We start from the raw sequence: 24,845 nt of genomic DNA, 5'->3' as shown, positions 1-24,845 counted from the left end.
ACCGCCTCTAACTAGAACTACTTGCTATTTGAAGCTGTGCTGGGAGTGATGTCTGCTTGAGTTAAGAATGCATTTTTGCAACTGTTGAACAGCAGATTACTTTTTAGGATGTATTTGAACGTATACTTAAACCAGTTTGGTCTCTTGACCCTTATTTGATGTGTCATCCCCCACCTTGTAGTATTTCTGCCCCCGGTTTACCTCCCCTAATGCTGATTTCTATTGACGCCACTGATTGCTGGCCCTCTATGGGCGCAGCGTATGCTCTACATGGCAGATGTTAAATGATTTGCATAGTGCATGTGCTCAGTAATAGAGGGCCAGCAATGTGAAAACCACAGCTGGGGTTGGGGTAACAGGATATTCCTGACTTATTGTTGATGGAACGGAAGACCCTTGCATGTCTTGCCTTGCCCTTGTGGCCTGCCTTGCCCCCGTGGCATGCATTGTCCAGTGGCCTGATTTCCCTGTCTGTCCCCACCTGCCCATCGCCATGACAGGCCTTGCCTGTCCCCACCTGCCCATCGTCACCAGCCTTTGGCTCCCAAGGTAAGTATGTGGATGGAACTGGAGGGTTGGGCGTGGGGAGAGGAGCTCAAATTGTGCTGCACGGTGCCGCCATGCTCCCATCTATGTGAGCATCACGGGAGGTGGGCGTGAGGCGGATGGTTGTAAATTAATATAGCTCTGTACTGAGTGCCACAGTGTATGGCCAAGTCAGAGGGCTAGATTTTGGACCATACTTTTACTAATCCATTTTTATAGAATTCTTAACAGGTGGATACATTTTTACCAATGTTTTTTACTTTAATAGTATTTTGGAAACTGTGCCAAAGCATCTGCATATTTGTTTATTTTTTAATTTTTTTTTAATAAAGAAAATCAGTTTTAATTATATTTTATATAAAATCGATTTAAGTTCACTCTGCTGGTACCTTTTGCATATTTACAAATCATAAATCAATACTTTGTTCTCCATCGTTGGCCGCAAGCGCATAACTAGGGGTGGGAATGTTGTTTTTATGTTTAAATCGCATAGTACTTTAATCGCATAGTACTTTACACAAGTCTCAAACTACCCACACACAGGCAAAGCGGCACACAATCCCAAAATATCCAATCTCCAACTTTACTTGCAGTTTCACCCCAAAGAGCTGAAAGCAAGTTAAAGGTGTCTGATTATTGGATACCTTCTGGAGAGCTCTGTCCTTGGACAGCAAATGCACATTTAAAGTGACAGTCATTTGTTTGTGAACACTCAAGCCTCCTTGGAAAATATGTGCATGCCACCAGCACCACCTTAGGACTTCATTCTGTGGCAAAAATCATATCTAGATAAAGCAATGGAGAGAGGTTGTTAGTAGCTACAGAGTATCAGCAAACCTGTTTAGTCTCCTCTGTCCGACAGAGCAAAGAAAAGCAGTCAGTGGTCAAAAACTAATGACCACTTAAAAATGTATTTGGCCAAGTCCTAGAGGGCCCCCCAGTGTATGGGGTCCATTTCAATGGCAAGAGCTGGAAGGACCAAATACAGAGCCTCATCGTCGCCCCTTCCCTCTCAGGCTTGCAGTCTATACAGCTCGTGTTCACCTGTGGGACAACTGGCTTGCTGTGTCGTATGCATGCTGCTAGGGTGCCGGGGAGTGTCTGTGCTCACACTGTGGAAGACCTATTCAAGCTCAGTAACAACTCTGTTTTTCTTCTGGGTTTAGCACACAATTTTATCAACACCGGTGCTGTAAAGCGTGGTAATAAGCAGTATAGAAAACTAACTATATCGGTTATATTTTTTAGCCATGGCCTGTGCACACCACTTTTTGTATGCTAGTATTGATAATGTATTGCCTGTTGACAAAGCAATGTTGGCAGTGGATATTGAAGTCTTTTGTGGAAGCACTTCTGAATGCAGAGGCGTTTTGTGGTGGCGTGTGGAGGATGTGAATTTAAAGGTTTTTCTTTTTGTTTCGTTTTTTAAATGTGATGGTGTCCTATGCTGCCGGTGGGCTCCCAGTCTGCCCAAACTGCAATTTTGTAAAGTTCAGAGGGTTGGAGGTTGCATTCTAAGATCCAGGGGCAAACCTTCCTCATATAGGCCCTCATTACGACCCTGGCGGAGAACCATGGTGCAATTTGCACCATGGTCCATGGCGCTAAGCTGCCAACTCCGCCATGGTGGTTGGCGGACTTACCGCCCCATTCTGACCTTGGCGGGGCGGTAAGTCCCCAATCCCCATTTACCCTTCCCCATTCCCATTTTTGCCCCATAGGGTATAATGGGAGTGGGGAAGGCGTTAATTACGCCACCGTAAATTACGGTGGCGTAATTAACAAGTCCCGTAGCGCCATGGATTTTTCCGCTTGCAAAAAGCAGGCGTAAAAATCACCATGGCGCTACGGGAACTCGTACTCAGCCGGAAAGGTGCGCCATGGTTTACGCCGGCGTAAACCCCTTTCCGCAAGGGTCGTAATGAGGGCCACAGTCATTAATGTGGGCAGATCACTCGTGAGCCACATCTGCACAGCTCTTGATCACCTGCAGGACAGCTGGCTCTCTGTTAGGTTGTTGCTGCTGAGGGTACAAGGATGATTTTGTTCTCACACTATGGATAACCTGTTCAAGCCCAGGGCCAAATTAGTTTTTTTCTTCGGACTTGGTGGTAATGTGTACGAACAGCAGTGCTGTGAAGTATTCTAATAAACACTAGAAAAACTGTTTTGGTTAATGTATGTGATGCAGAATTGAAAGCACAAATAGCAATAAAGACAAGAAGTACACTTCAAAATGCCTGTTTGTTACACCTACATGCACACTAAAAGTGTCTGGGGGGTGTTTATTCACCACATGCCCCTCCTGGCTACCCCACATGAACAATGCAGCCCCCTGTAGACAGCTCGTAGGTATACATTCGGCCCTCTGGCAGAACTAGTTGTACACCCCTATGCTAGTTGGTCAAACCAGCCTAAGGGAGGAAGTCTTCCTTGGCTGGTCTTCCCTCTCGAGATGAAACTGGGATCAACACAGCTGCAGGGCTTTACCGGTACTTCAGCGGTTCGTGAAGGTGCTGCTAGCGTGTCTGCTCGTCTTCTGCTTCAGATTCCCTGTTCCAGTGATCGACTCTGCCTGTAGTCCAAAAATCCTCGCCTTATATGCTGGAACCTATTCATTCCCATGGAGCTGTCGATCACCTGGGGGTAGTCTGTCCTCCAGGACAGCCAGCTGCCCAGTTAGAACTAGTTTCAGTCAGGCACACCTACAGACAAAGGACAGCGAGGATTCAGGCTCCTCCTTCACTTCCTGCCTTCCCAGATGCACTGGAGCCCACCAAAGGTAAAACTCTCAAAGAACCAATGCTGTTGTTTCAAGTGCCACCCATGAGTACTTCACCGTTTTAAATACATTCTGATGCATACAACTACTTTAATAGCAGGCAGCCTTTTCATCACTTAAGGCAGGTGTCTGCAGCCTTTGGCTCGCCAGATGTTGTTGGTTACAATTCACATCAACCCTAAACCGCAACGTCCGTGCTCAGGGATCATGGGATCCAAAGCATCTTAAAAGGCACAGATTGAAAATCCCCCAAATGAAGGCATGCCATTCTAAACACCCTCGCTGTAGGGCAATATTGACCCAAGGCAAGCCCCTCCACTCTTCACATCCCGAGTGGCACATGCCTCCTTAAGCATCACTACAAGTAGCCACTGTGTGGCGCAATTCTTTGAGGCAAACCATCCCATTCTAGTCGTTGCATTCATTGGCATGTTCATTTCGCATAAGTGAAGCACCCCCACTTGTCGCAGCCCAGGTCCATTACTCTTTAAGGTACAATTCTTGTAAGACAAGCCCGCCTACTCTTCGTATCCCCTGAGAAATGTAAGCCCAAAAATTCACCACTCTTCACATCCAGTGGGAAGCTTGCCACCCACATGTTGACTTTATTGTGGAGAAAAGCTGCCTAAGCCCTCTTCCATCTACTCCAAGGCCCTAGTCATTTAAGCCCCATGCCCTTCACAGCACATCATCTAGGCCCACCTATTCCAGGCCCAGCCAAAGAGAGCAAGAGGATGGACGATTTAAAAACCACTGTTATTTCCATGCAGTATTTGGCACCTTGATCTATAATCAACGCATCTCTCCTTCAAAGTATGCACTCCTACGATACAAACATAAGGCGACCTGAAATTGCATGATCGTACCCTCTACGTGCCTCACTGTGAGATTCATTGCTTCGGGTCTAGCCTTAATGTTTTCATTGCTGTTAGTTTCTGGATGCCAGCCAACAGCTCGGTGGTGTTATAGGAATGAATGCTGTCTTGTCAAGCAGGTTTCTTTGTTTCTAGGACGATTAAGGCGGATGCTGGCACAGCAAAGCCCACCCTCCTTTGCCGCAATGCAGACCCACAGCTCTTCATTCAGGAGCACAAAGTATGTTCCTCAAAGTGAATGTGCTCTTCTGCCTCCAGAGTAGATCCAGGCAAGAACCCCACTGAACTAGCTCCCACACGTAGGAAAAGTCCAACCTGGCCGGATTACCTTTGCCGCTCTGTAGGGATGAGGATTATAGCTTTGTGTCGAGTGTTAAGACTTATTGGTCGGGATGTATTTGAGGCCATGAATTTAATGTGTGCGCTTCTCATACTAATGCCAATTACCACCTGGTGCTTTGCGTCCTGTCTCGGAGCCACTTTTATCGTCTGCAGCGTTTCAGCCACCCATGGGTTGATATTCCACCTTCCATGAGGGGAGGTGGATTTATCAAGCTCCACGCATCTTACCATTACTACATTGTTAAAAAGTATATTCCCAGATTTTGTTAAATTCTAAAATGTCTACTCTTTTCGGTTTAACTCTGCTCTGAGTGTTTGCCAAATTTCATGAAATGCTAATGTTTTATTTAGTTAAGCAATCTGGTGTTGGCTCTACGTTTGTGTAGTATTCTCTTTCTTGCATGGTGACCTGTCAGTATCTTCCAAAGGCCAGAATGCAGAGTTCTTTAATGGACCCTCTGCTCCACTTTGCCATCTTATGGCCAGCAGCCATGTCCCCATGTGCCCCCAGGCCCCCTCGTGTTGCTCCGGTCCCCGTCTCCTTTGCCTCCCCCTTCCCCTCCCGGACCTCCCTCCACCCGTGATTGGCTACTTGGGCCTACACTGTGTTGGGTCTGCAGCTACACCGTGGGATAACGCCATTTGCAACGCGGCGATCCCAGGTGAGCTGCAGGGACCCGCTGCTCCATTTTGCCATCTTGTGGCCAGCAGCCATGTCCCCATGTGCCCCTAGGCCCCCTTGTGTTGCTCCGGTCCCCATCTCCTTTGCTTCCCCCTTCCCCTCCCTCCGCCCGCCTCCCAGACCTCCCTCTGCCCTGTAATTGGCTGACTGTCTGGTCTTAAATGAACCGACCAAGGCAGCCCTCTGCCTGGCAGCCCCTGCGGCTATGGGCACCAAGGCCAAGGGCGGCTCCTACATTGGCGGCTCCAAGATGTGTCTGCAGGTGTCAGCAGGGGAAGCCAAGGAAGCCAACAGACGCCAACAAAACCATGAGTGTGGCATGGGTGGGGTGTAGAGTACACCCAATATCCTCTCTGTGCAAAGTGGAATTTAGAAGTGTGCCTATTAACATGCACTGTTTTACTTTAGAAATGTGCCTATTAACATGCCCTGGTTGACTTTAGTAATGTGCCTATTAACGTGCCCTGGTTGACTTTAGAAGTGCTCATAATATCCTCTGTACAAAGTGGAATTTAGAAGTGTGCCTATTAACATGCCCTGGTTTACTCTAGAAATGTGCCTATTAACATTCCCTGGTTGACTTTAGAAGTGTGCCTAATAGCGTACCCGGTTGACTTTAGAAGTGCGCCTATTATCCTCTCTGTGCAAAGTTGAATTTTGAAGTGGGCCTAATATCCTCTCTGTGCAAAGTTGAATCTAGAAGTGTGCCTATTATCCTCTCTGCAAAGTTGAATTTTGAAGTGTGCCTAATATCCTCTCTGAGCAAAGTTCAATCTAGAAGTGTGCCTATTTTCCTCTGTGCAAAGTTGAATCTAGAAATCTGCCTAATAGCGTGCCCTGGTTGAATTTAGTAGTGCGCCTAATACCCTCTCTGTGCAAAGTTGAATTTAGAAGTTTGCCTTTTAGCATACCTTGGTTGAATTTAGAAGTATGCATAATGTCCTCTCAGTACAAAGTTGAATTTAGTAGTGTGCCTAATAACGTGCCTTGCCTGATTTTAGAAGGGTGCCAAATAACATGCCCTGGTTGAATTTAGAAGTGTGCCTGATATCCTCTCCGCGCAGAGTTGAATTTAGGAGTGTACCTATTAGCACGCCTTGGTTGAATTTAGAAGGGCGCCTGATAACGTGCCCTTGGTTTACCTTAGAAGTGTGCCCATTAGCGTGCCTTAGTTGAATATCCTCGCTGTGCAAATTTAAATTTGGTTGCCTAATATCATCCCATTGCAAAGTTGTTTTGGTTGCCTATTATCCTCTTTCTGCAAAGCTGAATATAAAAGTGTGCCTATTATCCTCTTTGTGCAAAGTTGAAGTTAGAAGTGTGCCTAATAGCGTTCCTTGGCTGATTTTGGAAGTGTGCCTAATATCCTCTCGGTACAAAGTTGATTCTAGAAGTGTATATAACACCACTCTGGCATAGCGGGATTTGACAGTGTCCCCAATAACGTCACTATGCCAAAGTCTAGAAAGTCTGCCCTATATCGGATGAGAGGGTGAAGTGGATGCCCTATATCGGGTGAAGTATGTGGACGGGAAGGGTGAAGTATGTGGACGGGAAGGGTGAAGTATGTGGACGGTAAGGGTGAAGTATGTGGACAGGTGTTAGGGAGAATTCTCTGTTAAGGCTAATTTCCCAAACCTAGTGAGTCCCCCAGCATCTTTGCTGGATTTTTGGGGTTTATTTGTTTTCTCCTGCTAAGAGTGAGACTCTTTCCTACCACTCTTAGGCATGATTTGAGAGTGTCCTTTTTATGGGCTATGGGGTCTTTTACTCCATAGGGCTTCATGTGTTTTTGGTAAGTGTTACACAGCCCCCTCAGTGCAGTAACACAGGGGTGTCATAGTGACCCCCAAACATAGACTCCATACCCTGGGACTGACTACTGTCTCCCAGGGCATGTAAAGTCACCATTGACTTTACTAGTCTTAAATTGTGAACAGAACCAGTACAAACCATCATATTGTGGAAGTACTGGTAGGGGTAATTCGATTGCCCCTGGGTCTGGTTTTCAAGGTGGCACTGTCCAGTCCCCCCTTGTTGGGTTTCTGGCTGGTGGCAGTGGTTACCACGTGAAATATTCCACCGGAATATTTCCTATGGGATTTTCCCATGCATTTTAAATGCACCACTTTTTTGGTGCAATGTTAAAGATACTGCCGGGTTATTTATTTAATATTTATTCCCCGGTTGGGTCTTTTTGCCAGGACTCGGTTTTACAATGGTGTTTGTGTTCACCACTGTAACTCCAACCCAAGTCGAGCCCTTTGTTCCACTTTTGGCGGGCTTCTACACAGAAGCCTCCAAAAGTGGTGCCACTCTGTCTGGGTCTACAGGATGTGTGGGAGTGGGGGGAATAGGCACCCTGGACTAGTTGCCTCGGCAACTCAAGTCGCACTCTTGTGTGATTGGCCCAGTCTGAGCCGCTCGACTCACCACTTAGCATGTTTGAGTGACAGCTAAGACTAATGAATGGGGGTTTTCTGCATAAAAGCAGGGATTTGGGGACTGGAACTTCAGAAGTCGCCACAGGACCTAAAGAATCCGAAGAGGGAGAAGCTGAGTCGACCTGCAACGACGACACCACCGGTGGAGCCCTGCTGAACCGACTCGCCACTTCCCAACGACAGAGAAGATCTTCCTCCAGGAGAGTCTTCTTCCTTTGAACTGGTGGGGCTAACCAGTTCGCCCTCTTTTCGCCTTCCTGGATCGTCTCGTGGTCGAATCACCCGTGCCAAGCACCCCGGCGGCCGGATAGCCACGCTTCCCCACTACCGCGAATAAAAGGGTAGTACCTTTTAACCGGGAAACTCTGCGGCTGGTTTCTTCCCTGGCAGTGCAACGTCCTCCAGCTTTCCTCCACGACAAGATCATCTCTTCCCCTGGACTAAGCACCGACTTGCACCCGCTGCCAGGAACAACTGCCCCCGCTGGAGCTTTCTCACCATTTCTGGTACTGTGTCCCGCCTGGTCTCCCTTGCAACAGACTGTTCAAGGTGTCCCGTAAATCCTTGACTCTCTATCCTGGGGTGACCTCGGACCTGTTAACTAACTTTTCTGAACTGATCTAACTCCTTTTTGAACTATCTGCAAAGACTTTTAAAGTGTACTTCAACTGTGTGATCTTGGGCACATTCCACCTTGCTCTCTCCAAGAGTGGGCCTGGCCTATGAACTTTTTGCTCTACAGTAGACCCTGCCTTTCTTGACTTGCTGTGGTTCTTTTAAAGTGTTGGTATTGTGTGTTTTCATATTTCTACCTTTTCCCTCCCTTTTTAAACAATTATTGGAGTGCCATCTTGGTTAAGCGTTCACCTCTGTGTTGATAATAAGTGGTGTTCTTTTCCTAAGACTTGTCGAATAATTAATCAGGGAGGTGTATATATTTCTAGTGACTGTGTTTGAACTTGCTTGACATATTAGTGCTAGGGTATTTTTACAAGTGTTTTTATATAAATAATTATATACTTTTATACCAAAGCTCTGGTCAGTGTTTGCTTGTGCTACTGTATTTTTGTTCCTAATGTGTATACTCTATATACTGCCTAAGTCGTCTTTAGAGAAGTCTGACTGCCCAGCCACAGCTACCAGGTAAATCTGGGTGGTACAGACTGCTAACACCTGTAGTCTTAAACTTTTTGCAGTGGTCCCTAAGGGAACTGCACAGGTTTCTGCTTAACAACGGGAAGGGTGAAGTATATGGACGGGGAAGTGTGCGGATGGAACGGGTGAAGTGTGCGGATGGAACGGGTGAAGTGTGCGGATGGAACGGGTCAAGTGTGCGGAAGGAAGAACATTTAATATTGACTTAAATCACTCCTAAATAAGTTAAACTACTTACCTGTGACATTTGATGGATAATGGATAGGAGCTAGCGACATACTTTTTCAGCCAGTATTGACAGTCCTGTTGGTCTATAATATGTTTAGCTGCATTTTCCCTGCTTTCCATTGCAATATTGTATTGTACTAAAGTTGCAATTGAATCACTTGTATCACTTTTTAAAAACCCACTGTGACTGCTGTAAGGAAGACCTGGTATCAAGAATAGACACTCAAGTGATCTCAGTTCAAGGGCGTTTATTAAACTGTATAGGTCGATTGGATAAACGCCTAATCTAAACCTAAATCTAAGATGGGAGATGGCTACAACCATCAAATAATAATAAGTTCTAGTGGCGTCTTGTCAAATAAAAAGGGCCTATTCTAAGAACAATCTATTGCCAATCCTTAAAACTAAATAAGAGTGTGGGATAGAATTCACAAAAATCAAACAAATGATAAGTCTGGATGTGTACGCCGCGGTTCTCCCTTCCCCTTGTTTTGAGCATGGGACAAGAAGGGCCTCCTGAGCGCAGTACACTCAAGCTTTCCCAGCACGAGACGCCAGTTCTGTTCTCAGCTATCGGGATCGCTGATGGCCATGTCTCTTTTCTCTTACAAGTCTCTTGCCTTCGAGGACCTGATGTATTCAAAAGTAACACACAGAAAAGTTCCTTTCCAAATGTATGTTGGGTGATGACTGCACCCCTGGCCCCCCCCCCTTCCGGATTCTGATCCACAAACCGTTCCTATCGATATCGGGACCTTCGAAGGTTAGCTTTCTTGCTTCCGATTGTGTGATCGGTTAAAAATAGCAAACAAAAAAAGTTCCTTTCGGATTGCACTTGAGGTGATGATTCCTCACCCCTGTCTCCCCCTCTTCCGGCTCAGACTCCTCTCGAATATCAGCCTCCCTCCCGTCGGATTCACTCTGGCTTATATTCACAATGCTTTCTCGGTTGCATTCACTTGTCATTCGGGTGATTGCTTCTCACTCCTGGATCCCCCTTCTTCCAGAATCAGACCCTTTTCAAATGTTTGCCTCCCTCTGTCTGGTTTACTACGGCTTTTCACAAATCAATTTCTCTTCTGGCACTCACAAATCTTAATGTCTTTTTATACATTTCAACATGAACATCCCTCTACCGGGTTCCTTCTTGCCACTTCACATTTCCTTTTGCTTTCTCTTGATGTGGGATTCACTTCCCTTGCGTTCTCAATGGTTTGTCGGTCAAAGACTTTCAACTGTACACGGATTTTGCTAGACACCTTTATGACCACTTAGACCTTTCTTGGCAGCTCTCCTACGGCCATCTGGTATCAGTAGTTTCAATCAACACGGGATCAATCAGTGTGTCTCGTGTGAGCACCAACGTGGTGCTGATCCTCTCTGCAGCTGGTCTTCCCTTTAACAATTTACAGTTCGTTGTACTTTCCTCAATGTGCCACTTTGCGGCTTTCATTCAACACAGTTCGGTTTCTTATCAGTTCTCCCCTTGTGTCAGGAATTGGAGGCTGTGGAAGCGCTGGAAGCTTTGATCACGCTCCAGTCCTCACCCAAGATGGCCGCCGATCAATCACGCTCCAGTCTTCACCCAAGATGGCCGCCGATCGGTCACGCTCCAGTCCTCACCCAAGATGGCCGCCGACCCTTTATAGGCTGGCTCCTCCCACAAGCCGACGCGTTGTATCTGTTTACCAGCGCTCGGTTCGTGTGGAGATTCTCTCGTGAAATTCATCCGTTCCGGCTTCCTACTTTCGCCTACTGTGTGATCCCTTTCTGTAATCTTCAGCCCAAATTCTACTGCACTATACGCGGTATCGGCTTGCTCTGGGCCGTGCCGTGCTTACTTTACTCTTGCCTTCATTCTTTTGAGCACTATTGGTCTTTTCATTTCTTTTAGGTACCGGGGGTATACTGCTACCGGCGCCGTCACTCTGTTTTAGCGAGCAAAGCCTTGCTCACTGAGACCTTAAGGAGCATTTCTTAACTGGTGAGTGGGTTTCTTTCACAGTACTTCTTCCTTTCCTCCTAACTGTTCGTCTTCGCGGTCTGCTCTGAATGGGTTCTCTCATTCTTTACCTCCTTACCTTTTCTAGTACTTTTCTCTGTTATTCTGTTTAGTCTAAACCTCTGGCTCTAGTAGCTTTCTTATATCTCCTGTTCAAATATTCCACTTCTCCTGGATACACTGAGCATTCATCAGCGGGGGAGTTTGTTCTCAAGTCTAACGGACTTCCTTGCCTGCTGCAAATGGAACTTTCATAACGAGAAGAGAGGAGTTCTAATTGCTGCCCAGCAGAACCCAATTGGGAACAGGGTTTTTTCTGCCTTAGTGCTTTTTCCCTGAATCTAGGACTGGCCCCCTGGGGATCCCCACGGTCAGGGATTATCTCTGCCAAGGTGGCCTCCGGAGGGGACAGACCCTATCTGTACGATAAAAAGGCCCGAGCACCAAAGGACAAGACTCCCACAAGGAAGAGGGATCAGAAGAGATCAGAGGCTACTCTTACAGAACCCATTCCGGAAGAAACAGGTGAGGAGTTGGGGGAGGAAGCCTCGGTATCTGACACCTTGACTCACCGGCTGTGATGAACCGCTTTGCTTTCCTTGTATCTGGAGTCTAGGCCAGTACTACGGTAGTGGCTGTCTCCCTCGGTCCTGCTCATCAGCGTAGACATGCTCATTGTACCGTTGACATCTGCTGCAACATACTTGGGCTATTGTTCGCAGCCTTTGGGGTTCCTTCCACGAGGTCTTGCGGGTCTGGGTCGGAAGGGGAAATGTCGCTTCTCTCCTCGTCAGCCTCTCGCCGCCTTTCTCCTCCTCTTGGACTGCTGTGCCTGGATAGCTGTTTCTTTGTGCGGTCTGCCTTTCTGTTACTATGCTCTTGTGTGCCACCTTTTATCCCTGTGGGGAAGGGAAAGGGCCATCAGGTGTGTGCGGTTCTGGTTAATTGCCTCACCCTTGGGTTGGGACATGTCAGGTAAACGGTTTTAGTGTTCTATGGAATTATAGCCTCGTACTAGGGGGATAGATGATTTCGGCAGGGTATGGTTGGTTGGGTTTGTGAAATGAATGGGGGCTGGTTTTTGTCAAGACGTATTGCGAGTTCGAAAAATAATAATTAGAGGGACGTGGAAAAGAATGCAGGAGTATTCTGGTCTGTAACCGAAAGGCAGGGAGGGATCTTGGGAGATGTTTCCCATGGCACTGGTGGTTTGGGTTCTTAAAGGGTTAACCATAGGCTGGTGGTTTGTTGGCTTTGGATAAGTGAGATTTCATTGGGAGGAAGGGGGGTAGATCTGGTGCAGCCTACAAAACCTTCATGGACTACACCCTCCTCACCTTCTTCCCTGGTATAATACCCAGTCTTCCTGGGTTATTTCCCCAAGCACAACCCCGGGCTCACCTACCCACGTGATCTTTCTCCGCTCGTCTGCCTTTTGGGTTGGTATAATAGGGCCAGTTCTTCCCTGGCCACCTGAATAAGGGATTCCTGGGATCTACTTGGGAGAATACGCTCAGGTTTCTCAAACTGCCCATCTAACAGGCGATGAAAAACATTAATTGGTGGCAACACTAACACAGTAGGTTGGTAGCGACTGGTGTTACTGGGTTGGTAGTGACTAATAATACAGCAGGCTGGTAATTATCAAATATTAAGTCATTCAGTGTTAAATACTGTGTTTTTGCGTTTCTTAATTGAACCATTGTTTACCTGTTTGTTAAGGGATCTGGTGTATTGAATGTTTTCTCAAAGTTTTGGCTTTTGGTGATCGCATTACCAGCCCACCTTCACTTTGGGTGGTTGTTCAGTATCAAATACCTTTTCATATTGAAAATGTAGTCCTTGCCCAGCTAGTTTTTCTACTGACTTTTATGATTTACTCAATACCATGTTGCTTGCTATGGCCTTTTGGTTTAAGCTGACCAGAACCTGCCGATTCCTGCGTTTAAGATCCATCCAACCACAGCAGCAGTTGTCAGAATAGCAGCTCACTTTTATACTTTTTTGGTCTGGCTTAGAATTGCATAGAAAGTTGTCATTTTGAACAGTAGAACTTCTGCAATGATCGGCTCCTAAGAGGGAAACCACTTTGCGCTTGGGATAGCTTTTTGTATTACTCCATGTGTACAGAAAACTACACTCCTCACCAGCAATCACTCGCCAGCTTTTGGTGGGATGTTAAGTCCAGCTGTACAGTGTCCATGTTTGACACCTACTACCCAGATTGCTCTTCCTTCTTATTAAAACCTAGCTGTGCTGTGTCCCTGGTCCCCCTAGACAAAATATTGTGAACCCCGATCGTTTCTTTAAGGGATTTGCTCCGTGTTTTGGTGGGCCCGGTCTGTAACCCATAAAACGGAATGGGTGACCCCTGATTTTGCCTTATTCTTGGTACTTGATCCTGTTGATTAAAATGGTTGCTAGGATTATCTTTGTAGGGGAATCTGGGCTAAGCGGTCAGTAAATGCCCCATTGTTTCCCCTGCAGATCCTTAATAAGAGGAGCAATGTTTATGGCGCCCACGTATGTCAGGTGGCAATGCTTTGACCCACCTTTGTACGTACTCCAGAAGTGCTCCATCTATATTTTCTTCACCACGGCTCTAAACAGTTTCAATTTGCATGCAACATTCCGTCCAAATCCCCGATGCTACAATATAGGTGTGGGATTATCTTGGCTAGATAAACCCAGTGTGCGGTTCGTAATATGTGCATGCTCTGTGTCTCTTGGCATTGCAGTCAGCTGCGTGATGCGCGCTCTGCATATCCCCTGGAAATGGAAGAGCCACGTACTGTCCCATGAGTTCTGTGGCCAGAATGCATTTCAAGTCTTTCACCATCTGTACATTAGAAAGCCGGATCTTCCCGTGGAGTATGTTTTCATGATCTGAACACGAGGGTAGCCACATCGATGGGAAGCGCCACGTTTTTCCAGATCAGCCATGTATCGCACCATTGAAGTGGATGTGCTGCACGGCTGGCGATGCATGTAGGTCACTTGGACGGATGTTGGAGAGCATGTCGCAATTGCTCCCGCCCCTTCTTGAGTGTCACCACTACTGCTGCCACTTCTTGGAGTCTGGTCCATATATTTCAAGAGTAGGTGTTCTCACCTGGAGTAAGAGTAGACACTAGATGGAATTTATGAATGTTCTTTTGTCACATGCCATCAATTTGACTCGTACCCATAAACAATCTTCCGCCAAACATTGAGTAACTGGTACTCTGTCCTCGTGCCAGGTTACCACAACCTTCATAAGGTTCGTAAGTGCTTCATAACGGTAGACCCAAGATTATGTTTTTAGTTTGTCCTCTTTTTGGTACCAACATGCACGGCAAATGGGCGACTGTAGAAGTCGGCCTCTGGCAGTGGCGCTTCCTTTGGTTTTGGTCATTTACAGAGGCACAGAAATTGACCTGACCTGAATGGTGTGCCCATAATGCTATAGTTCTGCACCCCTCTTCTGCTCTTCCCCCGCATCAGGAGAACGGCAAGGCAGCAGATTGTGTCTGCTGTTTAGGCATCCCGAGTTGAACTAGTAGACCGAGGGCTGGTAAACATTCCCTGGACTCGGACTGGCAAGAAAGAGCTGGTTTGCAAACTCTCATATCCTAGTGGACAAGGAAACTGAGACTTGGCGATTGCCATTGCTCTTATGAAAGTGCACACCTGCCGTTGCTCTTATGAAAGTGCACACCTGCCGTTGCTCTTATGAAAGTGCACACCTGCCATTGCTCTTATGAAAGTGCACACCTGCCGTTGCTCTTATGAAAGTGCACACCTGCCATTGGTGTTATGAAAGTGCACACCTTGTACGACGGGCCCCACTAACTTGATGGTACTAATGAAGAACTTGGTACCCCAATCTTGGAGGGGTTGTACCCAGAGAAGACTGACTTGGAGGAGAAAAACACAGCATAGCTAAGACGACTCGATCCCCCACATTGACGATTTTTTGGGCTGTTTTTTCACCATTACCAGTGATACACATTTGGATGTTATCTACAGCTATTGAGCTCCTGTCCCTTTTATCATGTGACGCAGAGTGAAAAGGACATGAGAGCGCAAGACCACTTTAGGACGCTAACAATGATCTCTGTGTAATTGGAAATTACTACCAAGTTTAAAATCTTAAGGCCTACCTGTAAAAAAAATAATACGTTTTTTTTATTTTTATTTTTTTTAAAATACCAGTCTATGGAACCAATCCATAAAGATCCGCTTGGCAGAGATGCTCGAGGGCCGACGTGACGCACGAGAGTTGGATGCCTTCCTGGGTTAGTGAAGAGGACCTGCAAAGGCGAGTACTGGCAGACACCTTGTCAGTGAGTCCCTCCTTGTGAAGCAGACTCAAGTCTTGCCACTTTCAAATGAATCCAGACCTCTCCATAAAGTTCAAGTGTTTAACCGGTTCAGGGGCAGACTGAGGTCATATTGGATTGGTTTTCTGGTTCCACAGTTCTGTTCACAGGGTGGTCAGGGGAACTCTGAGTGTGTGAAAGAATGGTGCAGTTATGGCACCACTATCTGTGCAGCCCTCTTTTCCAGCCACTCAGTGGAAATATATATTTTTGGCAACTGCAGCAGACAGATTTACCAGTTGCCGATTGCCCCGTCTCTTTGACTGTTTAATAGAATACGCCTGCGGTTCTGGTTTTGCAGCCTGCAGAGCAACCTCATAGATGCAAGGAGCTCTGGACATCCGGCTCTACTGCTTCCATGAATCCATTTAGCTTCCAGTTTTGCTTTGTCAGAATGGATCTTTTATTTGTGAGAGTGGGGTTCAGGCTTCCTTAAAAGCCAGGCCCCGACAGCTTTCTGAAGACTCCCAAGTCTGTGATTTGTCTGGCGCTGCCAGATTCCAGAAGGTATACCACCCTGTTGCTCTGGGTTTACAGGAGCCACCCTCTGAATTGAAAAATGTCAAAACCTTTCCACTTCTATATCCCATCCTCTTTATTTCATACTTTCTGGATATAGTGACCTTTGAGGACTGGACCAGAGCATGACGCGGTGTGGCATTCATTTGAAAAACTAAATATGGCCGGCTGTATGTGCATCAGGAGTCGCGTCCACCTCAGACCCTGAATCGCGCACACACCTGTCCACCCCAATTAGTCCCCTTCTGCGTGTAGACCATTTTTGTTTTTTCTTTTCTTACACGCTTCAAATTATTTTTCCTTTTTTCCATCCTGCCTCACATCTATGCCCAGGGACTCTGGCTGTAGATGCTGCGTTACCTGTGGGGGAGCTCTTGGGGCCATCCAGCTGCACTCCGGGATCTCAATATTTCTGGCCAGATTGCAACACATAGGGCCCTCCTTTCTTGACTCGAACGCTGTGGATCCTATTTCCAGCTGCAGCATCCCCAGGACTTTCTTGCATTCTATAGAAAGGGAATCACCCTGGGTGACTGGTGTCTGTCTCACTGATCCAGGAGCGGTTCCTCAGATCCTGATCTCTCTCTCAAGACACAAACACTGGCCCAATGGCTGAGAATACTGACTGACATAGGTTGTAGAGCAAGCAATCCGGAGGTGTTATCTTGGTGATGAAAAAGTGGACCTCACTTGAGGTGTCTGATAGACCTTTTGTTACTACTTAGAAGTCTCCTGCAAGTATGGTGCAGAGTGGAAGGGCCATGGTGACTACTGTACTCTAGTCCATAATCCCCCATTCCTCCATATGCCGCTCCCACCCTGACCCCATTCAGATCCCCTGTATCTCTCGTACAATGAAAGGACTGACCTGTGGGACCAGGAGCATGCGCAAAGTATGGTCTGATGCCGCTCATGCGCCCGGCCTCATGTTTTGTTTATCAAATTAATTCCACTCTGTGTCATGTGCTGGTGCCATCCACATAGCCAACTTGAACCCACAAGTATGAAGGAAAGGTGGCGATGGATTAGGACTACAGTGTTCACTTGAGTTGTGTGTTGTGTTCAATAGTGCATGTTTTGTGGCGGTTATCCTACTGCTTTTCCTCTGTACAATGGCCTCGGTGTGTGCTTCACCCATTTCTTAATCCTGTGCTTAGAAGCTGCTCCACCCCTCTGCCCCTCCACCATGGAAAGACTAAACAGACTTCCATTACGCAGGAATTGCTTGGGTAGAATACTACTGCAAAGAAAGTAAAACTAGCCTTAGAAAACGTTCAACTGATGCCTGTGAGCCGTTTCTTAGTTGACCCTGCAAGAAACCTGTGTGCGTTTGCCCTTTTCGACAGACTGTGGGGTTTTGTTGAAGGTGAAAGGAACAAAAGTGTTAGTAGTTCTCGTTTTCCTCAGCACCTGCAAAAGTCATGTTCCACCTTTGATCATTATATAACTCTGTGGGTACAAGGGCAGCATATAAGATGGCTGCGTTTTGCATAAAACTAGGGAGGCAAAAAGGGGCGTCTTGAGTTTTCAGATATCAGTTTGCCATGTTCTTTGAATTCTGTTAATTTAAAATGATATAATGCATTTATTTTCAATCATGATTGGCAGCGGGTGCTCGAGAATAATGTAGCTTTACCTTGGTGCCTGGCCACATGGCTGTTCTTTTGCCATATGGGTGGGTGGGACTTGATTCCGCTCATGTTTAAGCACTGTTACAGATGCATTATTCCTCAATTTTATGGTGTACGGTTTATCAACCACTAAAGGATGGCTTTGCATTGACCCTGCTGGGATTTGGGATTTGTACCTGTGACCGTACGTTACGTACCATTAATCGTGAGATGCACTGTCAGTCATACTAATGGCTGGCTACAGACATGCCCCAAGTTAATCAAGGCCCAGGTCTGAACCGAACTTGAGGATTTATATATTTGCAAAACTTGAAACTGGAGCCTTTTTTGGTATTGCCTAGATACCCACTCACAAAGAGGTCTGATCTGAATGCTTGCCTGCAGCTAAGGAAACTGGTTAGTCTGTCAGTAGTGCAGGAATTCCTTGATGATCAAGTTGTGGGCTTTCTGTGACAGTCTGCGATCAGAAGCTAATTTTCATTGCTTGAGAAACTAAAATCTCTGTGGATGTTCTTTGTTTCTTGCAGTTGATTCAGTACAAGGCGGACATTAATGCGGTGAATGAACATGGGAACACCCCTCTGCATTACGCCTGCTTCTGGGGCCAGGATGAGGTGGCCGAGGTGAGTTGGTCCATCTCCTCCCAGTGCTCTTGTTCTCCCCCATGCTCCAGTGACTGTCCTTCTGCCCTCACGGTAGGGACTCAACTGGTGGCCTGTCATTGTGAGACTTTGTGGCCATCTACCGTCCAAGTTATTGATGTGACTCTTCTTCAGGACTGGATCATCTCTTCGCGTCTCAGGCTCTAGACTGCCTACTCTGAGGTCTGGTTAATTATTCAGGATGGGGGCATCAACCAGACACCTGCATAAACACCCGCTAGGGTGTAAATTCTGTGCTTCATATAAACCGTACTATATCCCTGTCAAGGCTCTGTTTATATCCCTTCCACCATAGACAATCTTTTAACATCTGCTCTTGTGCAGAACGGGTTCTATCCCCTTCCCCAAGTTGGCTTTGCTTATCAAGGCCTCTTCAAGAGGTGCTTTTGTAGCATACTCACAATGTGGGTCTACTCGTGTACCCCCCAAAAAAGAATTCCCTGAAAACCTTCCTGTTCAAAGAACACACCCTTCTCCAAAGCCAACATTTTGAGCGATTTCTCATAATTGATCCTCTTCTCCCTCCAGCAGCTGCTGCTGTTCAACAGTACTAGCTGCTCCTTCATGTTTTCCTTTCTCCTCCCCCAGGATTTGGTGGCCAGTGGGGCTCTGGTGAGCATCTGTAACAAGTATGGCGAAATGCCCATGGACAAGGCAAAGGCGCACCTTCGGGAAATCCTGAAAGGTAGGTCTCCCTTGGTGTAGGGCTCTGTCTGCTGCTGCTCCATGTGTGCCTTGGTATCCTGGAAGAACAATGGGAATCTGTTTGGAATGTTGGCTCTTCAGTCATGTAACCTTTCTGAGCCGGAATATCTTGTTTCCCTGTGCTTACTGGCATAGCCATGTGAGAGATTCCCATATGGGTGTTCACATTGTGGCGTTCATTCTCAACCATGCTTGCCTTACTTTGTCAAGGTTTGCCATAATTGTGGCAGACATCCTTTAATACTCTTTAAATGTAAAGGCAGTCTCCAAGTAGCAGAAGTGAATGTGAAAGTAGTGCTACCCAAGCAGGACTGTGAAGCGTACTATAACAAGATTGGCATACAAGCTAATTTTCTTAAAGGCCCAGGTAACACAAGTGTGTATTTTTTCTGTTGTGTAGCCACATAGTTTACCATCTAATACTTGCAACGAAAATCAATTCATGCGAATCAGACTTCCTTTTATAAATCAATTTTTTGCAGATCGAGCAGAGAAGTTGGGACAGAGCTTGGGCAAGATTCCATACAAGGACACCTTTTGGAAGGGAACGACCCGGACGCGGCCCAGTAAGTACCTTCTTCACTACATTCGACCCAGTTTCCAAGTTTTCTTGATGTCATGTGTTAGTATCCGGTTTCTCTATTGACTCAGTGTATTTGTGCTTCAGTAAAAAGACCACTTGCCAGCTTTTGTGGCTGTAACACTGTTGAACAAGGTAGTTGCGTGTAGCTTTCAAGAGCCATCACTTTAGAAGTTGTAAGCTCATTTTCTTAACTAAAGTGAAGTTTTTGCAATTCATGTCCAACACTATACCGCATTTTGTCAGGAGTTTTTGTTGCAGACATTCCTTTATGTACCCAACTTGGGTTCCATAATGTATCGCCGTAGGGTGTCACTGAGCATGACTTACCTGCTGTGGCAAAAGGGACCTGTTTACAGCTAGGTCCCTGTTCTAATGTGGGTGACACCCTCACAACCCTCCTTCTCACCACCCCCTCTAGCCACCCCACTCCCTCATCTGTGGGGGACACCCTACAAAGTCCCCAGTCTCCCTCCAGGCCCTTCCTGTTCCCCTTCATGAATCCATCCCCTTCCTCCTTGCCCCTCTCCTTTGAATCCTAAGTTACCCCACCACCCCTCATACCTCTGTGAGCGGCCTGTCCCAGAAATGAAAGTGGCTGAAAGTGGGCAAAACAATACACCTGCGTGTACGTTTTTCTTTCGGGTTCCCTATGTGGAGAGTTCTTCTTGGTTTGAATATGAACAATTGTGGCTTTTATTCTTTTTCTGTCTGCATCGTGCATTCTCTTTGGCTCATTTTTACATTTTATGTTTAGTCTCTAACTTTTATATTTCGGTATAGTGTTGCCTCTTAGGCCCGTTTTCAATTTCTCAGTTTGTAGATATTTTTCTTCAATTTATTTCTTGCACTGCTGGAAATTCTTTTGTATCTTGGTCTAATTGGGATGCAACCTGTGATACCATCGATAGCTACTCTTACTCACCTGCTTCCAATATCCCAAACCACTACGGAATGCTACCACGAAGAGCATACGCATCGTGATCTGAATCTGGTGGTAGTTCGAGAGTGGTGGTCGTACAGGAGTTTGCGCCGCTTGATCTTTCATGCAGCTGAATGGTGATGATGGTTTCATTCCCTTGCCAGTGAAATGTAGTTGCGGGATAGGGTGGTTGTTGGCTGGTTCGTTCACATGAAGTATGGGCTTCTTCAGCTAGGGGAGGATCTGCACAGTATTCAGTTAGTCTGGGAAGGTGCTGTAAGGGCACAGATAAACATGCAAGTACCAACTTCTGCCCCCAGTACTATCAGTACCGAGCAGGTGGAAAACAATACAAGCTGAGACAGCCTTACTCCATTCCAGAAATATAAAGGTGTAGAGAACGCATGCACTAAAGCAGAACCCATGACTTGAACTAAAATAGGAAGCACAGGTCAACTGCCATAAAGAAATAGCTTAAATGACATTAATGTAGCAACTAAAACTAGATTAAAAGAGTATAGTGTAGACACCAGGATAGGGAGGAGCCAGGTTCCAGCAAACCAGAGAGGGACTCACTACACTGCTAGGAGCAGATTAAAATGCATGCAGGGATACATGCAGCATACATGTACAGGGAAATCAACGTATGGCAGAAAGTGCATTAGATGCCAGTAAAGTACATCAGTGAAATGCCAGCATGAAGAGTACATGTGATAAACCCATTGCCATCTTTAAAATATTGTGAATGAACAGCAAGGCAGGCTTTACAAATTGAGCTATGGGCCATGAAACAAATATTAGCAGCATGCAAGAGCTACACAGCCGCTCACTAGAAAGGAATGTCAAGGATGCAGGGTGGTTTTCACAGAAAAGGCAAAGACAGAAAACTGATTGGAAGCTGGTGAGTGAAATTAATTGGCTGCAGTGCAAGGCCGACAGCCATTTTATGTCCATGTGCTCACCAGCAAGTAAAATAAACATCCTGCTGATGTAATGATGGATCCCTCAAGTAGTCAGTGAGGCGAGTCGTGCATGTGTAGATAGCTAAAATTCAAATACATTCCAAGATGGCCACTGCAGAGTGAGGTCGCACTCCCATGAGCTCCTGAGCATGCCCAAAAAGAAAGTAAATGGTATTACTGATAGTAGGAAAACAGAGATAAAGACTCTCTCCCCCGTGAAAATAAGTGCTGCTTTAAAGGTGCAGACAGATTGCTGTTGGAAATTGGAATATAGAGCGGCGGTAAATTGGCTCCCCGTCACAGAGAGTCAGGCCAGGTACGCAGCTGGAATAAGTAATACACTGCCAGAGGAGAAGAGACGTGGCCGCTGAGGAAGAGGACACCCCGCAAATGCAAAAGCTTGTGGCCACTATTCCCCCCCGGGCAGCCGAGAGTGTTCGAGGCAGCAACATAGATCCGCGGTGAGTAAGGCACCCCAGCACCCGGAAGACCGAGGTAGAGGTGGACCCCGCCACCTGATCCGTGCAGAGCGGGTGAGCTGACGGGGAAGGGAGAAGACCCTAAGCAGAGACTTCCCATCAGAAGAAAAGGGAACTCCTTCGAAAGCTTGAGGTTCATCTGAGCCAAGATCTGAGGGAGAACCGGCTTGGAAACGGGCCCGGGCACAGAACGCACCGTGGACACATACGCAGGCAGCCAACCACCTACTAGCCTTCTAAGGGGTTGAACAGAGTGTAAACTTGGAACCGAGGGAAGGCTGACGTGGCGATCCGGCTGCCGGGACAGAACGCGCAGGATACAAACGTGCAGGTGGCCCCTTTTCAAGGTGAGGATCAAGTTTCTCTGTGCCCCGGCCCCTTGAATTGAAAGAAAGGCATACAGCAGAAGCCTCAGAATGTGAGAGGACCACTCTGGGATCTCTGATACAGGGCCCTCTTGACCTTTCGATATCAGTCACCAACCACATAAGAGGAGCAGAATGTGGACCGGGGGGCTGTGCCTGGCCCCTGTGGAGAAAAGGAGAATATGATAGCCTGGTAGCAGGGGCTGATGAGGAAGAAGCAGGGAATTTCTGTAGTCGCGGGGAGCTCACAAAAGGAACGTGCATACCAGGGACCCGAATCAACCATCAAAGAGGTCAATCCATTCAGGCAGACCCACGGGGAGATGCGAAGTACCAAGATAACTAAATGAAAGCGGTATAATTTCAGGCATAAACTCAGATGGGCATACACTCACCAGGACCAAAGGGTAAGCAGATCCCAGTGTCACAGACCACCAAGAAAGGTGCAAAGAAAGGCCAATTGGACAGGTGTTGGCAACGGGCCCCCATAGAAGAAGCCACGATTGGTTTGGGCCAACAAGAAAAGGGTGCGGAAGCCTGCAGGAACTGGAAGATATGGCACTTAGCAAAGAGGACTTGATGGCATGCTTAAAGGGTATTGAGGGGAGGATGACCGCATCAATACAGGAGCAAATGGCCAATCTGGAAGCTGAAGAGCTCCTTGAAGAAAGTTAGGGACGATATCAACTCTCTGGGAAACAAGGTAGACGTGGCAGAACAAGGGCTCTCGGAAATAGACAAGGACGTACGCAGGAAGGCGAAACTTTTATAACAAATTGCCTCTGCCACGCAAAATGTGGAAATACAGACTGCGGATCTAGAGAACCGCTCACATCGGTCCAACATAATGATTAACAACCTTGCGGAATCCAACTCAAAGGCAGTTCTGAAAACAATGGCACAGCCATGCTTTGCAACGCTACTGACAGACAACGCCCCAGAGGAGATCCGGATAGATCGGATGCATAGGGTGGGCCCAAAAGTAGTGGCGAGGGAAGCAGACCATGGGATGTATTGGTGGCTCTGGCCTCTTATGAATCGAGAGGAAATCTTCAGGGCAGCTAGGGGTCAGACCATGATCTCGATAAATGGCTCACAGGTGACCTTGTTTCAAGATTTGGCAGCAACCACACTCCAGAAAAGAAGAGCCAAGGGGCCGGTGACAAGAGCCGTGGTCGAAAAAAAAGTTTCATATAAATTGAGCTTCCCCTTTGGCCTTTTGTTCACATGGGACGGGAGACAACAGAGATCTACTACGTGCAGGGAAGGACAGGCGATCCTGGGGGCTGGAAGACGGGGATTCAGATAATGAGGAGACAAGGGAGTGGACCAACGTTCAAGAAAGGAGAAGAGAGAAACTGAAAGGACAACATCCGAGAAGAAAAGGGGATTGGGGGATTAGAGGAGGGTTTTATGACTCAAATTCTGATTTGAGTCATAAAAGCACACATCAGTTCGCCGAAGGGAGCACGAAGAAATAGTATATCAGGGGAGTGAATTTATGAAGGGATGAGGGTTAGAGGAGCTATCTGGCATGATTAAGCAGGCCTCCACAGGAAGGGTGTTGGGTACCGGTGGGAATTCACGAAGGTTAGTGCAACTTTAGGGGCCCGGGAAGAAAAGTGGGTCGGTTCCCTCTTGGTGGGGATGTATCTCAGATACAGAGCCCAAACCGGTTAGAGGTTAGGGAAGAGAGTAGAAGGGGAGGAATGGGGGGGTGGGGTGTGTTTGGGGACCACTTGGAGTGTTTAGAAACACAGTCAAGGGAAGCGTAACATTCAGGGGATACAACTGGCCCCAGGGCGAGAAAAACAACAAAGCAAGATGAGACCTTTGATAATTCTATCACATAACGTACATGGCCTGAGTACCCCAGTGAAGAGGAAGAAGTTAGGAGCACAGATAAAAAGGGGCGGGGCAGATCTGATATTTCTCCAGCATGGGGTCTGGCATGGATTCACATGCTCATGAATATTCCCCGTCGTCAGGCTGGGAATCCTCGGTAAAGAAAAAACCAGTATCAGTTTCGTTTCTGATCTGTCTTTCGTAGTAATAACCAATCACTGGTAACTGCGTCATACTGACCACAGCCAATGACTGCCCTCTACCTAAGCACCGCCTCTGGCAGCCATCTTCAGATTTTTACCGCACGTTCATGTGTTAGGATCCTCGTGCTATTGCTCTCGAGCGTTAGTGCTATTTTTTTTCACGTTTTTTCTCAAAAACTTCGTTTTTTCGGTCAAAAGAGCCTCAAGCTCCACCGACTCTCTATCCGATCAACGGGGACCCGTGTCGGATTCGTCTGCGCCCCTCAAGGGTGAAGATTCGTCGAGCTACGCTTTTGGAGGACTCCAGAAGTTTCTCAGGCCCGGTCATGGCCCAGGAGAAGGGAAGATCGACGCCCGGAAAGCTGTTCAGGGTCTGCCCTGGATGCCAGCTGCAGAACGTCTTCAAGGAGGACGAACACTCTTTTTGTCTCTACTGCCTACATGAGGACAAGACGCACGTGGAGAAGGACTGTGCGTTTTGCGGCAACATGTCGGAGCGGACCATGAAGGACCGCCATCAACGTCTCGCCAACTGGCTAGAAGGGAAGAGCCCGT

General features: G+C 47.0%; 1 protein-coding gene across 1 annotated transcript in view; it reads left to right on the top strand.

Annotated features, from left to right (window-relative positions):
• Positions 1 to 24,845, top strand: part of ILK (integrin linked kinase) — a 443,090-nt gene that overhangs the window by 310,906 nt on the left and 107,339 nt on the right. The window contains exons 4-6 of the mRNA XM_069640469.1: positions 18,095 to 18,190; positions 18,818 to 18,914; positions 19,417 to 19,500. Coding sequence (XP_069496570.1) covers positions 18,095 to 18,190; positions 18,818 to 18,914; positions 19,417 to 19,500 — 277 coding nt within the window. The remainder of the gene's footprint in view (positions 1 to 18,094; positions 18,191 to 18,817; positions 18,915 to 19,416; positions 19,501 to 24,845) is intronic.

This window comes from Ambystoma mexicanum, chromosome 7q (assembly GCF_040938575.1).
Source record: "Ambystoma mexicanum isolate Mex_15411 chromosome 7q, UKY_AmexF1_1, whole genome shotgun sequence".
Classification (NCBI taxonomy): Eukaryota; Metazoa; Chordata; class Amphibia; order Caudata; family Ambystomatidae; genus Ambystoma; species Ambystoma mexicanum.
Note: the sequence above shows the minus strand (reverse complement) of the source record. Positions and strands in the feature narration are given on the sequence as shown.